This window comes from Cololabis saira, chromosome 19 (genome assembly GCF_033807715.1).
Source record: "Cololabis saira isolate AMF1-May2022 chromosome 19, fColSai1.1, whole genome shotgun sequence".
Classification (NCBI taxonomy): Eukaryota; Metazoa; Chordata; class Actinopteri; order Beloniformes; family Belonidae; genus Cololabis; species Cololabis saira.
This window is the reverse complement of record NC_084605.1, coordinates 35,385,410-35,401,474: the sequence shown is the minus strand read 5'-3', so window position 1 is coordinate 35,401,474 and position 16,065 is coordinate 35,385,410. Positions and strand designations below refer to the sequence as shown.

Here is a 16,065-nt window from a genome sequence, read left to right as displayed (position 1 = left end):
CCCCCACACCACATCAGGGCCAAAAGTCTGAAGCTGAAAAAAAAAATTGAAACTGAAAAAAAAAAAGATGTGAAACTGAAAAAAAGATTTGATACTGAAATAAAACAGTTCTGAAACTGAAAAAAAGATCTGATACCGAAAAAAAAAAAATTTAAACTGTATAAAAGAATTTTCAGGTTCAAAATTTATTCTCAAATTAGCAAAACTTTTGGCCTTGATTTGGCTCCATACTGCACTAGATTCAGGGACTATTTTCTACAAACCTTCACCACTTGGAGGTCCAGCAGGCCTTCTGCTAGACCCGCCACTACAGGCTGCCCTAAACCCAGCGGCTGCTCCGTGGGGGAAGCTCCTCCGCTCTGAGCTTTACCTGGAAAGCATCAACACATTTATGACATGTTTGAAATGTTGTAACAACACAGGAAATTGAGGAATCTGTTCAAAGATGCATACATTTACAACCTCAATTGTAAATGTTATAAAGACACGGGGGCTTACTGTACCTCCTGTGGATAAACATCCACGCATAGTCAATTTAAAACATAATGGCACAGGAAATGTTATTTCTTATGTCATGGTTGGTCATTTTAAATATGTTTGACGAACAATAACACGAGAGGAAATGGAACTTGTCTGCTTGAGCTATAAACAGTCTGTGTTTAAGGTACACTGATGATAGAAGAAATGTGTCTCGCTACTCCTCTAGGTTTATTTTAATATAATAGACAGATTATTTATTGAATCAAGATTACTGAAACTTGATGATTTGGTTAAGTTACAGACACTCACAATCATGTAACAGCTAAATGTAAAGCATTACCAGAAAATTCACAATACATGTTTACTTTCAGTTCAAATAATGAAGATAGTCGAAGAAAATTTTATTTTAAACATCTATTTGCCCGAACAACTTTAAAGCAGATGAGCGTTTCTGTTGTTGGAATTAAGTTATGGAATTCATTACATGATGATTTAAAGGGCTGTATAAACATATTTCAGTTTAAAAAGAATTTTAAAGAGAAAAAATTAGCAATGTAAGGATGAAATAGTTAAGATTTATAATATATGCGTATGGAGACAGACAATCTATCTTTGATTTTTTTGTTTTCCTTTCTTTGTGATGTTAACTGAGTAATTGTGCAGACCATCTGTTATTATTGTTCAATTTAAATTTGAGGGAGGGGCAGGTAGAAAAAGATTTTCTTCTTCCTGCTCCTTTCTGGTTATGGAATATGCTTTTGATTGTGTTGTCATTTTACTTGTTTTTACTTATTGTTACTTGTTTTTTGTTTGCATATTTCCATGATCGGAATAAATAAAAAATGAAATGAAATATTCCACTCCCACTAAAGCCTGAGTTATGGTTCTGTGTCAAACCAACGCCGTGCACACGCCGTCACCGTGACGCCGTCGTGAACCCTTCGGACTTATCCGTCACTCCATTTCTCCACGGTGCAGTACCCCTCGCAACCGCTAGTTAGCGATCTTTTCCTGAATGGTTTATCCGACTTTTCCGGTCACAGTGAATCAAAGAGATAATGACAACTATTGTGCAAAAAACAAAAACAAAAAAAAAAAACAAAAATCATACATACACGAAGAAAAGAGCGCTGAAAGTTCACGACTGCTTCAAACCGGAAACTGGAAATGCGTTGCTTCCATGTGAACCAATCACAGCCCTCTCCGTCTGCGTTTGGTCTGCGACGCCTCGACGCGTAGTTACAATTTTCGGGAGGTGCACGTCAGTGACGGCGTGTGTTCTGCGTCGACGCGTAGCACACGCCGTAGACACGGAGTCGTTTTGACGCAGAACCATAACTCAAGCTTAAGAGTAATCCTTTAAAGTTTGAATGAGTCAACAAGAGTCAAAAGACATTAAAGTGATGACATTTACCCCACGATAGTGTTGTGTTATCTGGCTGCAGTCGCAGGAGACAGCGAGCTGTGAGGTGGCTGTCCTGCTCATAGTGGATGACAGTGGCTCCCTGCAGCAGAAACTGGTGAATATCTGGTTGTAGCGACAACACATACCTAGAAAACACAGGAATACATAGTTAGTGGTGTTTCTGCTGAAGCGCAGTAGCTGAGCTTGTGTCTACAGTATTTCATACCAGGGAATGAGCTCCGTGCCGTGGCTAAAAGCTCTGTGCGTCTCCTCGGTCCCCTGAAACTCCACATCTTTCACCACCGGTTCAGTTGACAAGTCTCCATCGGAGTCTGACAAGTCTCCAACCGTGAATCTGCAGAAACACAGAAGCAGGATTCACAAAAACGGAGACCAAGTTCGGGAACAGGAGGATGGTTAGCTCTGGAGTTCAACTTGCTGGTTTCCATGCTGCTTTATATTTACTGGTAACGGTTGCAGAAAACACTGTAAAAGTTATTTATGAAATGCAAGGTCATCTAAAACACACATAAGAAATGACTTGCATCTAAAAGTTAGTTTAAGACAAGAAGAACACGCAGCGGTTAAACAAGCAATGAAGCCACATGCATTTGTAACTGCTCATTCCCTTACTAGCAAAACTTCTATGCAAGCTGCAACTGAATTCATGTTTAACACGTTCAAACTCCTGCAACTTTTAGCGTGGAACCACTTACAAAACACGTTTTGGTTCTGGCGTTGTCCTAAAGAAATAACAAGGAGAGTTATAGAAAGAAACTAAGAGGAAGAAAAGGAAGCATTAAATGAAAAAACACAAGACAAAAAAGGTTTGACAGTGATCTGAGGCAAAAAAGAAACAGAAAGAGGATGAAAGTGTGAAACGACACAGGAAAAGGAGTAATAAATGAATTCTGAACACTGCTGAGCTAACTAACAATGAATTGTTGTGGTGACCTTTAACGTGAAATAATATTTCAGACAGAGCAAACACCACTTTAGACAAAAAAAAAAGATCCAGGCTGGGATTAAATCACTGTGTAAATCCCAGGCTGGGTTTGTAGCCGCCGGCCAACAGAGAGCTGAGAAGAACCAGAGCTCTGTTCCTTCCTGTCCTGACAGGAAACTAACCCGCTATCTTTTTTTCTCTGTTACAGAGTGTTTCATGCAAACACCACTTTATCTCAATAACAATCTGCAAATAAGTTCTTTCATAAACCATTATCTTGTGCAGGTGTTTATGAAGTGAATTATCAACCAGTATGACGCTTTGGGGAGAATCAATTTCAACTCATGAGCAGATATTTGTCATTAACGACTGAAAGAAAACTCTGAAGTGTTGAATCAGATACATTTATTTTATTTTTCTAAGAAATAGTAAAGGGTCTACACTACTGTAGCTCCTTTTAACCTCAGTTCTAAAAAAAACACTAATTTATACATTAACACACACTTGCACAATTTCTTACTCTAATTACAGTCACACAAAAAACAAGCATCCACGTTTAAGTGTTATGTTTAAACCTCAGAACACGATAAAAATTAATCATCTGGTTCTTATCAAATCTTGAGATTAGGTAAATATGAGAACAACAACACATGACATATTATATTATGTCATTATTTATTTAGCACAAACTAAGTAAAAAAAAAATATGCACAGTGTGTGAAAGGCAAAGAACTTTTATCAAAAATAACTGAAATTAATCATTTTCTGTATGACATTATCGTCCTCACACCATTGTGGAGAAACTCTGGCCCACTCTTCTTTACGTTGCTGTAACTCATTGAATGCGCAGGATTTTCTTTTTTCTTTTTTTGCAACAATCCCGTCCAGGTCTGGTTTTTGCTGGCATGATAGCAACAACTAGATTATTTTCTTTTCAGCCATTCTCCTAGTGTGTTTAGCCTTGGACACTGAACAGGTACAGTATCATTTGACTCCAGATCATAGTGAACATGGCGACTGGAAGCCGCTCTAGAGAAGCCTGTGATGTCAGCCCTCCAGGTGCCTGCGCTGATAAAGCCGTGACTGCTATTCAAAATGTGCACTTATTATATTTCCCCCAAACATCTAAACTTCCATTTTCCTGGACCTTGAGATGTCCAAAGAAGATTACTCCACACGTTTTGTGTTTAACTCAGATCCAACTTTAAAAACCTGAGCTGGGCTGTTTTATTTTCCCCACCATACTCGTTCAGTATATTTATCATTTCACTCACATCGACATTTGTATTTTACATCCTAACCGAGGCCTTGATCGTCTGAGAAACCGCTCTTTTTCAGAGCACAGCACGGTCTGGCCCCAGACTGAACTCGCTAGGACGGCTCATCATGAATTGCACTCCAAATTATTTTGGAAAGGTCCTTATAAGCACATCATAAATTGATGGACATCCAACAATCGTTTTTTTTAAGGTCGCTGATGATTTTCTTTGACATTATTTTAACACACACACACACACACACACACCAACAAGCTGTCAGAGCTCTTATTGGGGTTCTCACACGTTAAATGCATTTAAAGGGGACCTATTATGGCATCTAATACCTATTTTAAACAGGCCTTGAATGTCTTAAAAACAAGCTTTTGATTGTTTTTGCTAAATAAATTAGAAATTCAGCCTCTGAGCCATGTCTTTATCTTCCCATTCTCTAACCTCATTATCTATGCAGGATTCTGAGTGGGCGGGGCTATGATAATGAGGCTCTGTGCTGATTGGCTGCCTGAATGACGCGATACACCGCTACGAAAAAATGGTGGAAGCTCCGGCCAGCGGAGTTAGTTGTGGGCGTGGTTTCACGCATCGGAGGCCAACCAATGTAAAACGCTCCCGTCGTGACGTAACGACGGGAGCAGAATCTTATTGGCTCGTAGATCCACATGACACTGGACGGCTCATCCGGGCGGCTGTACAGACACTGCAGAATCTGGTTGCTTTCCTCCTTCTCTGAGTTGGCAGGCTGAGGGGAGACCACTTTATATATGTTAAAGCAAGAAAAAACCTGGTTTTCATAATAGGTCCCCTTTAAGTAGCACACTTGGTTTCTACTTATCCCCATTAATCCTATGAACTTAGTTTTTCAAACCTGATTACAGCTTGTTGGCTGGATCGTTGTTGAATAAATACTAACATAATGTAATTTGGAATGTGTTGTTGATCATCAGAGTTTGTATATAACCAATTATAAAACTTGGTAAGGACCAGATGTCCTGATGTGTAAAACCTTTGAAATTAAAGAGGATGTTCTGTACTTTTTATACTAAAACACATGTATGAGTGTATGGTGGGCAATGTTGGATTTTACAATTTTAAATGCGAAGGGTCTGGAAATCGAGTGCCGACCTTCTGGTTAGAGGACGACCAGTCCACCCGCTGAGCCACCTGAATCTTAACCACAGTTTGCATGTATGGAGCAGCTATGCAGGGCAGGAATACTGTTTTTATACTGAAGCAACCAGCCATGCCAATGTCTTTGAGCATGGAAGTATTTATAGTTCTGATACAAATCTGTATGCAACAATCTTTCATTTTGCCCACGAGTCATTGTCTGTGAATGAATAGGAAAGTAGAGAACTGGATTTTGGGAACTGACCTTTGGTTCGGAGGGTCACAGTCCTAAACAATACAATCTACAAGCCTGCCTTAAAGCAAGAGGACAAATACATTAACTTATGAATGCTCTTATGAATGCTCCTGCCCAGTTCTTGCATATGTTAGACACTGCGTATCATAGTGCACTGAGATTTGTTACAAAGTGTAAATCTCTAACTCATCATTGCATTCTGTACTCCAAGGCTGGCTCACCTTCACTGACATGGCAGAAGCTTAGTCATTGGTACCTGTTCATATACAAAGCTATATTAGGTAAACTTCCATTTTACATTTGTTCTCTGATCAAGTTGAAAGCCATCAGTAGTTCTAGCCTGAGATCAAATGATGCTCTAATCCTGCTGTCCATTTCAAGTGCAAGGACCAATAGGGAAGAAAGCCTTCAGCTGTTCTGCCCCACTTGCTTGGAAAAGCCTCCAAAACACACATTAGTCTCATTGTCTGATTTTAAAGCTCTTACAAATACATTTTTAAATGACTCTGATGGTACTTGTCACTGTTTTTAAGTATTGTAACTTATTTACTGGCACTGTTTTGTGAGCTATCTTGCATTGTCCTTCTATTTCTGTTGTTGTTGATGTTGTTTTGTCTGAAACTTTTAAAGCTGCCATTTTTGGTGTGGTCTCCCTTGAAATAGATCCTGGATCTCAATGGGACTAACCTGGTAAAATAAAGGTAAAATAAAAAAAATAAAATATGTGAAAGTGAGAGAACTAACTGATTGCGGCAGCGGTCCTTGAAGGAGTTGCTTCTGAAAGCGAAGGATGAGCCTGTAGAGGAGGGACTGGTGGACGTGTCGTCAGTATCATCCGCCTCCAAACTACGGTTACAAGATCTGAGCACCATAGAGAAGAAAGTTGGGGAGACATAATGAAAGGAAGTTTAGACACACTTTTTGCCTGTTTCAAACACTTCATAGCGCTTTTTGAAAACGAGTCTTGAAGGACGCAGCACACCTGATAATCTGCAGAATGTTGCTGACCGTAGCCTCCTTCTCCGGGACGTGCAGCCCGTCTGGACCGCCTCGTGACATGAAATTGTTCTGGCCGCTGTAGTCGGACACAAACTGGAGACACATCCAGATGTCAGTAATGTGAAAAATATGTATGGATTTGTATATGCTTGAGTTGTGAATGTTTTTACCTCAATGGAGTCGTCTGTGTTATCTGAAGATTGTTTGAGGCTAATTATACTCGCTGTGCCGTCCAACGCGTCACTTAACTCCTTCAGAAAAACTCCACAAAACGGAACCACCTGCAGCGACACGATAAAGGAGGAGGAGATCATAATATATCCATGGTAGGAATGGGGGATATTTTACCAAAAAAACTCCCCACGGTAAGAAATTAAATCCACGCACAACGTACAGAAAGAAAGAAAGAAAGAAAGAAAGAAAGAAAGAAAGAAAGAAAGAAAGAAAGAAAGAAAGAAAGAAAGAAAGAAAGAAAGAAAGAAAGAAAGAAAGAAAGAAAGAAAGAAAGAAAGAAAGAAAGAAAGAAAGAAAGAAAGAAAGAAAGAAAGAAAGAAAGAAAGAAAGAAAGAAAGAAAGAAAGAAAGAAAGAAAGAAAGAAAGAAAGAAAGAAAGAAAGAAAGAAAGAAAGAAAGAAAGAAAGAAAGAAAGAAAGAAAGAAAGAAAGAAAGAAAGAAAGAAAGATTCCCGTTGATAACGTTTTTGATTTATAGTTACAAAGGTGGAGTTGAATTGGTATTTTTTTTTTTTTTTTTTTTTTTTTTTTTTTAAATCGTAATTTTTATCGTTATCGGGATAAATGCCAGAAATTATCGTGATACATTTTTTAGTCCATACCGCCCATCCCTTATCCATGGCAAGTGGATTTACATTTCCCAGCATGCTCCACCCACCTTGCATCCTGGGATATTGAGCGCTCTGGTCACAACTTTCTTGTACTCAGAAGAAGATTCGTGTTGGGCCATGGCGTCCTTTAAACCTCTCATGGTCTCAATGTCCGACTGGTCCATAAACTGCCACATCTTCAACACTTTGCGGGACCTGCAGGACAAAAAAAAAAAAGAACCTGCATACATTTCTTAACAAAACACACCATATTTGACATGTCTGTGTGTTTTCTTTTTTTTCCCCGAACCTGAGACCAGCCAGGAACTCCATGACACCGTTGTAGTTTCCCATGTTCCAACAGCATTTAGCAACATGGACAAGATATGAGAAAACTTCTCTCTTCTCTTCCATGGATCCTGCTGTCAAGACCAGCCACGTCACCCATGAACTCACCTGCAGTTTCAGAATTACAAGTGGTTACATCTCACAGGTGAGTAAACAGCAGTACTAAGCCGTGAATATCACCATAAACTCAGTGGAGCAAAGACACAGCTCTTCGTGAAAATTCAGCTTATAAATAAAAAAGCAAACATGAACAAAACCATCGTCTTATTTAATCTGCTGCACATCTACATGAAATGTTAAATCGTGAACCTTTCTGTTGGACACTTCAGATAACTGGTGACATTAGGGCTGGGTATCGATTCAAATGTCAAGAATCGATTCGATTCCGATTCTTAATATTCAGAATCGATTATCATGATTCGATCCGATCCGAGATTGATTTGGTTTAGTGTTATTTAAAAAAGATTTTGAGCTGTTGCCTGAATTATATGACTGTAAAATAACTAGTGAAATAATAATTTCACAATAATTATTGTGAAATAACTAAGAAATAAATAACTCAAACAGGCCTTTCAATATCCATTTAAAGTGCAAAAAAGAAAGAAATTGCAACAGTTCTTGCAGTAAACAAATCATTTTAGCTTATCTAATTTATTCTGATATTATTCGGATTAAAGTTCACCTGGCGAAAATTATGGAAATTTATTTATTTTTTTTTAAATCGATCTTTAGACATAAGAATCGATTTTTAGGAATTAATATGAGAATCGATTTAGAATCGGAAAATCGATTTTTTTCTAACACAGAACTAGGTGACATCATGTGCTAAACCACCGGTCGCCTTGTGATTTTTAGTAATTGCGACCTAGTCAACAGGAGATAACATCCACTATCATGCCATTTTCACTTGTGTAGTCCTGGCGGTGCTTGAGAAGGATCTGGACACGTCTTTCTGCCGTGTTCAGATAAGTGCAGCATCAAGCCAGCATGCCACACGAGACAGACTGAGATCAGATATCTATCAGCTGTGCTGTATAACTGCACTGACTGCCCTCACGTATGTGCGTAACACCCAGTGCTAGAAGCAGATATGTATCAGGGTCACATATATAAGCAGAACACACGCAGACACACAAACTCTGCAGTCAAGTTTCACCGTGTCTTGTGTCACTGTCTCCTTGCATTAGAGCCTCATAAATGTAGTCACGTGCATACGTACACACACGCAGAAAAAGTCACACACACACACACACACTGAAACTCTCTAACCCCTTTGCAGGTGGTAAAAACATCCCCCTGGCCCAGAGATCTATTACGGGCTTATGTAAGAATCTGTAAAGCCCACCCCAGTGTGACTTCACAGGGACTATAAAAAGCCAGAAATACACACAGACGCATGCACGCACACCTCAACAAAATTAGGCAAAAAAATAAGTAACAGTGCAAATTGACTTATATTATTCTTTTTTCCCCTCTTTGACCAGTCAGTGAATTACAAAATGAAACAAACAGAGAACCACAAGTTCCTAGAGTTTCTTAAAGTAAAATGGGAGGCAGTTATCAGGCTCTTTTTCTTGTGAAGCTCCCAATAAAGCCGGGCATACACTGTGCGATTATCGGCTCGTTTTGAGCCGATTTTCCAGTCGTGCGACCTTTTTTTTGATCGGGCCCGATTTTGACCCAATCGTTGCTCGTGCCTCGTGCAGTGTACGTGGGGTAACGACGAGAGATTAACATCTCACGACGAGCTCCCGATCACAAATCGTGAGGTCGCAAGAAAATCAAGCGTGTTTGAAATCCTGGTCGCTCCTCGTGAAGGAATCACACAGTTGAAGCAGCTACGACCCGATTGGACTCATCCTTTCACAGAGAGCATGCGCAATATCTGATGTCACGTCAAAAAACTATTATTTGTAGTTTAAGTGTTGCAAATTCACATTACAAATCATGTTATAATAGCAAAAAAAAGACTGCATTTCCACGTACGGTGCGGGTCGCCTCGTACCCTGCGCCGTAGGCTCTGCGTTGGTGTAACGCGGAACCATAAATCAGCCTTCAGTGTGTGCGCTGTCTGCTGTTCTGAACAACTCTTTTTTCTCTTCTCATTTTGCTGGGACGCCGGGTTCCTCCGCCGAGACACAACTTTTGCGGTATGCGTTCTTTATTGTGTCTAAAAATGATGCGCAGTGCCCGCCCAATCAGAAACGGTACAGATATTTTGGGATTTTTTTAATATATATATAAAAAAAATGTAATTATAAAAAAATAAAGGATCCCCATAACCTTTGATCAGGTGGGCAGGACGCACGTTTGGGTGGACACAGCACACCCCTGCCCCAAAACCGGCCTCGAGTCCCAGTACACAGAGGTCCGACGGGAGGATTATGGTCGTATAGTGTGAGCAGACGGAGCATCCGAGCATCGGCTAGTACAGTGTGAGACCATAAATCGTGGGCTATGAACTTTTGAACTCCGCGATCTAGTTGTGAAGTGTGAGATGGGGCAGTCTCATACGATTTAAAATATCGCACAGTGTATGCCCAGCTTAATGTTTAAGATTAGCCTTCAAACCTTCCTCTTTGATACAGCGTGTGGTTATAGCTTCAGTTCTGCTGTTATAGGCCTAGACTGCAGGTAGAGCCAACATGGTGCCTTTGGCTCTTTCCACACTCGGTTGGCACATATGTGGACTTAATTAGACTGTACTGAACATTTATTTTCTGCGCTTTTGCTGTGAATTAGCACTATAAAAATAAAGTGAACTGAGGCTTAATATACCAAACCAAACAAAACGTGCACAATTGATAATAAAACAAGAAATGCAAAAAAGCGCCATTGCATTCTGGTCCTTTTGTGGTCAAGACTGAATAAATGACCATGACCTTGCACAGGGGTTAATTCCCCAGCTCTACTATTTCATTGCCACTGCCAAGAAAAGGGCCGTTTTTTTCTTTTCATCTGCGTTCACTGGTTACCAGTCTCTGACAGATCAGACACGGAACATCAGATGAAGAAAATCAACCCTGGAGCTTCCTGAGATTTCAGCTTCAGTGGCTTTGAGCTTTGCTCAAGAATCTATTACGCATGGCTAACCGACAAACAACCCTGTTGCCCTGCAGACTCTTATCTGCTGAGCCCCTGTCTTGTGCACGGCAGGATGTGCATGCCGTGCATGAAAATCTTCCATCAGTCACTACTTGCATTATGACATAATGCAATACCGTGTCACCAGAGCAGGTTTAAATTACAGTCACCATCTAAACCATCCCAGTCCTCTGCAAACTGGCTTTTTGAACCATCCACAGATCAAGGGATCACGTTGGCTTGGCATTTCTGATATTCCAGATAGCAAAAATGTGTACTCAAGTGTGTTGAGTGTGACAGATAATAGACAGGATATGGGGAGAAAAAACAAGAGATTGTCACATGTTCAGTGAAATTGACAAAAACAATGTAAAAGGTGACCTCAAACAACAGCCTCCATAAATGCACGGCATAGTTCTTATCAATAGCGACTAGGAAAGAATCGCACACGGAACCGGAGCTGGGTACAAGCTGATCCCCCTTTTGATGTTTGTGTGTGTGTGCATCTGTTTGTCTGTCCTTCTTCCTGTGTGTCTCCATCTGTTATTAGTTGAACACGAGGGTCAGTTTCTCCTTGATAGAAGAATTGCATAACCACAGATGACAGAGAACTATTACAAACTCTACAAAGCACATGCTGGTCCTGTGAAAGCTAAACACTGGAGGCAAACACACAGAGGCCCAAAACTCTCATTCCCTGCCTCCCAGTTTTCCCTTCTTGGACTATCTTTTTAACTGCACCGTAATTCACTCCCATACATGGTTGGGAAGTGAACAGGATTGAAAACGTCCTGGCTATCAAAAAGATAACCACGATAATCTCAGAATGCAAAAAGTCTTTGGGGCCTCTAGTATTGCAGTCTTATCAAAGTTTACTGTATTAACCCAAATAATACTGAGTTTGAGAACAAGCCCATAGATTTTCCATTTTCTAACAGGAATCACTGAAAGAAAAAACAGCAATAATGTGGTGAATTATATAAAATATAGGTGTGAGGAGCATTGCACCTATTTAGACTTGAGTCCTAAATTATCGGATTAATTGACGGGCAATAAAAAGCTAAAAAGAGAAAGAGAAGAGCTTTTTCCCCCTCGTATGCACACACATCAGCAAAACTGTGCCTTCGTTTGATAAGATCAGCACAATAAGCAGCAGGTAGATGTCCCCAGAAAAACTCTATTCATCTCCTGTCATCTTCACATGGTGTGTGTGTGTGCATGTGTGCATGTGTGCGTGTGTGTGTGTGTGTGTGTGTGTGTGTGTGTGTGTGTGTGTGTGTGTGTGCACGTGTGCGTGTGTATTTGTACGTGCACGTGTGCGTGTGTATTTGTACATAGTCTATAAAAGCTGAGTGGTGAAGATGACACTACTGGAGTTGCCAAGAGCAGATTTTGTTATCATAATCTAAATAAGTGATTAAGGAGTATGGCTGCTTCCTAAAACAAGTCCAACTTCTGCTGTGAATGAGTGAATGTGTGCGTTTGTGTGTTAAAGGAGCTTGAGGCAAGAATAAGAAATGACACTCATTAGCGCCACGACGGCTGTCGGGGGTACTGCAGCCAACAGCGAAGCCGGCACGGGAGAACGGAGAGAACGCGCATGCAGCGTCATGTGACGTCACATCCACAGGACAGCGCGGGAAATTCCGGCCCGGAATTGCAGCACATTTTGCAGCACACAGCCTGTTCAAGGCAACGGAGAGATACACTAGAGGAAACATTCTTTTTGATTTGGAACGCTTCATCTGACATTATTACTAGAAAACTTAAAACGTTTACAAATTTTTTTCATAAATCCTGCCTCAAGCTCCTTTAAATTGCTTGTATTTGGTATATAAACAGCTTTCGTGGAAGAGTCTAATCTGACATGGGGTGAGAAGCAGGATAGAAGTTGGACCAGTGACCAGTCTATCAGAGAGACACACAGGAACGATTAAAGACAACAACGATGCACACTCCCACAGAAAAATGCTTACTCCTCGTTTCAACTCAAAAATCTAACTAATATCAGCAAAAACCAATCAAAGTAACTTTCTATCTTCTGGCAAGCAAATAACTATTCCATACCACCTTGTAGCGATAGTGCATTGCTTTTTACTGTTCACTGCCAACCAACGATAAATAAAACATGAAGAAGGAAAAAAACAGAAGAGAAACAAAGTAAAGTGGTGATATCAACATTGAAGGAGCTGAGATGGTTTCTGTGTTTGCATACACTGCAATGACTGTTGTCATTCGGCTCTCAGCGATGAATGAGAAGAAACAAAACACAGAGAAGGCTGGACAACGTCATTTCCTGGCCACAGGAGATCCAATAACACCGGGTCAACATCTCAGACGTTTTTTGGGGCCACTGAGTCCCTATCCCATGGTAGGATGTAGTTTGGCTTAGCAGAGGTTACAGAAAAGTCTCCCTGCAGGATCATTCCTGGTAATGACGGTGCGTTGATGATATACACGCATAACAGTGGGTGGTAAACTAAATGAAGAGGGCTAATCTTGGACAGTGTTTTAAACTTTAGGGGGACGCTGTGAACTAGAAAGTTCAAAAGTTTCTTTGTGCTCCTTTAAAGCAGCACAAAGAAACTTTCAGCTTTTGTTGAGTTTGGCGGCTCCTTTGGACCAAAGCGGTAGTGCTTTACCAGAAAGAACTACATTTCCCATGAGCACCAGCGCGTTCTGCCGGAAAGATCCTGTGCCCGTCGCTGCATTTGTTTTGATAGTGAAGGAGAGAAGATGGGACGGACTTTCAAAACTACTTTTCTGTTTTCAGCGGATGGATAGCGAAGAGGTAATGTATCTATTTTTGGCTATACAATATAATATGACGATGTTGAAAATCACTAAGTTCAACTTGGTTTTATTAGTGAAGTCACCCCCGTCCCCCTGTCCTGGTTCAGCCAGATAATGCGCCCCAAATTACAAACTCATACGCTAGTCCAACATACTTACTGACAAAATAAAAAAAAATACTTTATAACCTGTGAATAACTGAATGCCCATTCCTTATATTTTGCAGATCAGCCCTGCACAATTTTACAGTTCTCAGGAAAAATACTAGAACCCAAGACGAATATGTTGAATGTATGTGGAAACATTCTAATTTTGATTCTTATTGAACATAGAACTCTACATTTACATTTGTATCATAACAATTCTGTCTCTCTTGTCGGACATCCCTCCTCGTCTTTCAGCTCACGCCAGCGCCGGGCCAATGTTTATTCTTGTCCGGGCATTTAGCTTGTTACTCTCCCGCTTTCTTTTTTTTTTCACCTCCTCCGATAAAACTTGTATTTTCTTAATTTCTTTCGCTGCTTGGGCCATGACACCAGCTTCTGCTGAGCTCTGCGCTCCACGCCCCGCCCAGCTTTGGTCTCCACTACGAATGGGGAAGGAGGGGGAAGTGACGTATGCCGTAAAGCAGTCAAAGCCGTAAAAATGTGTAGTTTTTTAGTGTGGCAGGGTTCCTACCATGCTCCTCAAAGTTACATAGTGCCAGTGAAGGTGATACAGACCCCTCAGACCATGACAGAGGTTCATTAAACCTGTTGGAAGTTGATGTTCCATCACAATGATGATGATGAAATATTAGATTAAGCTGGAAAAGTTACATAGTGCTGCTTTAACGGTACATTACCTATTTTATGCTAATTGGACACAACGTGTGTCCAAGCTGTTCACATTAACCAGCTAATGCTACTCTAGGGGCCTGACTAAAACTCAACAACTAAATGTGATACCTTCTAATCTAAGAAATGATGTTAATAATATTCATTCAGTAAATAATGATTCATCATAAATCAAATCCTACAAATACACTGTGATCAGTTTTCTATATGATCTAAATTTGGGTGTATTTTGCCTTGATGTGTTTGGACCTGACAGTTGTTCAACTGTCAGGATCCCTATTGTTGGATTTCAGATATCCTAAGACAAAAGGACCACAAACAAAAAAAGGTTACTTCAAACTTGGCAGTGGCACACTTAAAGGGAAAGTTCGGTTTTTTACAACCTAGACCTTATTTCTGGCATTTTTTATGGTCGTATACTCACCCAGGCATGTTTGGTGTCATTTGGAGTCCTTCGGAAGATATTAGGAGTTTTGTGCAAGCCGCTTCTCCATATAACGGTAGTGAACGGGGCACAGCGGGACACAGACAATGCAGCGTCTAAATAACACATGATTGCCGCGAAACTCTTCATTTCTTTTATGAATCAGTAGATCTGCTTCCAGAACCTGTTGTCTACATCCGGGGCTGTGTGTGTAACAAATAAATCTGTTTGTAAACAAGACCTCTGAACTCATGACGTCATCTCTGTGCGTGCACTCTGTCCTCCGTTCAGTGAGCTCTTCAGCCGTATACTCTGGCTCAAAACGGTAAGGACGTCCATCATATTCAAAGTCGTCGTCCACAACCTCAGAATTTGACAAATATTCAGACATGTTTCAAATAACTAACAGTAAACTAACAGTAGCGAACTCCAGCTGTACACGGAGCTGTGTCCGGGATGCACGCTATATGTATATGTATATATATATATATATATATATATATATATATATATATATGCGCTATATAAAATTATTTTATATAGAACTAATAATAAAATAATGTTTTTCAATCAGTTTCATTCAGACACAGCTCCGTGTACAGCTGGAGTTCACTACTGTTAGTTTACTGTTAGTTATTTGAAACATGTCTGAATATTTGTCAAATTCTGAGGTTGTGGACGACGACTTTGAATATGATGGACGTCCTTACCGTTTTGAGCCAGAGTAAACGGCTGAAGAGCTCACTGAACGGAGGACAGAGTGCGCGCACAGAGATGACGTCATGAGTTCAGAGGTCTTGTTTACAAACTGATTTATTTGTTACACACAAAGCCCCGGATGTAGACAACAGGTCCTGGAAGCAGATCTAGTGATTCATAAAAGAAATGAACGAGTTTCGCGGCAATAATGTGTTATTTAGACGCTGCATCGTCTGTGTCCCGCGGTGCCCCGTTCACTACAGTTATATGGAGAAGCGGCTCGCAAAAAAACTCCTAATATCTTCCGAAGGACTCCAAATGACACCAAACTTGCCTGGGTGAGTACACAACCATAAAAAATGCCAGAAATAAGGTCCAGGTTGTAAAAAAACAAACTTTCCCTTTAAGGGACAGATCATAACCGTAAATTGTAGGCTTATACAGACACCAAGGGCTTCCAGGAATCTTGAGCGACCTCCAAAATCACACACAGAGGAGCGGGCTTAATAGATTTTTAAACAACAACAGTCCAAACAATTATTATTTGTTGAAGTTGTTCATTAATAATGGCTGAAAGAGATGCCAGACG

At 40.4% G+C, this 16,065-nt stretch overlaps 1 protein-coding gene across 3 annotated transcripts in view; it reads right to left on the bottom strand.

Annotated features, from left to right (window-relative positions):
- plce1 (phospholipase C, epsilon 1) overlaps positions 1 to 16,065 on the bottom strand; it is a 113,275-nt gene that overhangs the window by 34,828 nt on the left and 62,382 nt on the right. For 2 of the 3 annotated variants that reach the window (XM_061708665.1, XM_061708667.1), the window contains exons 7-14: positions 7,603 to 7,748; positions 7,361 to 7,508; positions 6,641 to 6,751; positions 6,454 to 6,563; positions 6,216 to 6,332; positions 2,112 to 2,240; positions 1,895 to 2,031; positions 264 to 370 (exon numbers count right to left, since the gene is read on the bottom strand). In XM_061708665.1, the coding sequence (XP_061564649.1) occupies positions 264 to 370; positions 1,895 to 2,031; positions 2,112 to 2,240; positions 6,216 to 6,332; positions 6,454 to 6,563; positions 6,641 to 6,751; positions 7,361 to 7,508; positions 7,603 to 7,748 (1,005 nt within the window). Of the gene's footprint in view, positions 1 to 263; positions 371 to 1,894; positions 2,032 to 2,111; positions 2,241 to 2,601; positions 2,629 to 6,215; positions 6,333 to 6,453; positions 6,564 to 6,640; positions 6,752 to 7,360; positions 7,509 to 7,602; positions 7,749 to 16,065 lie in introns of all 3 variants that reach the window. The other variant, XM_061708666.1, reaches the window with a different exon arrangement.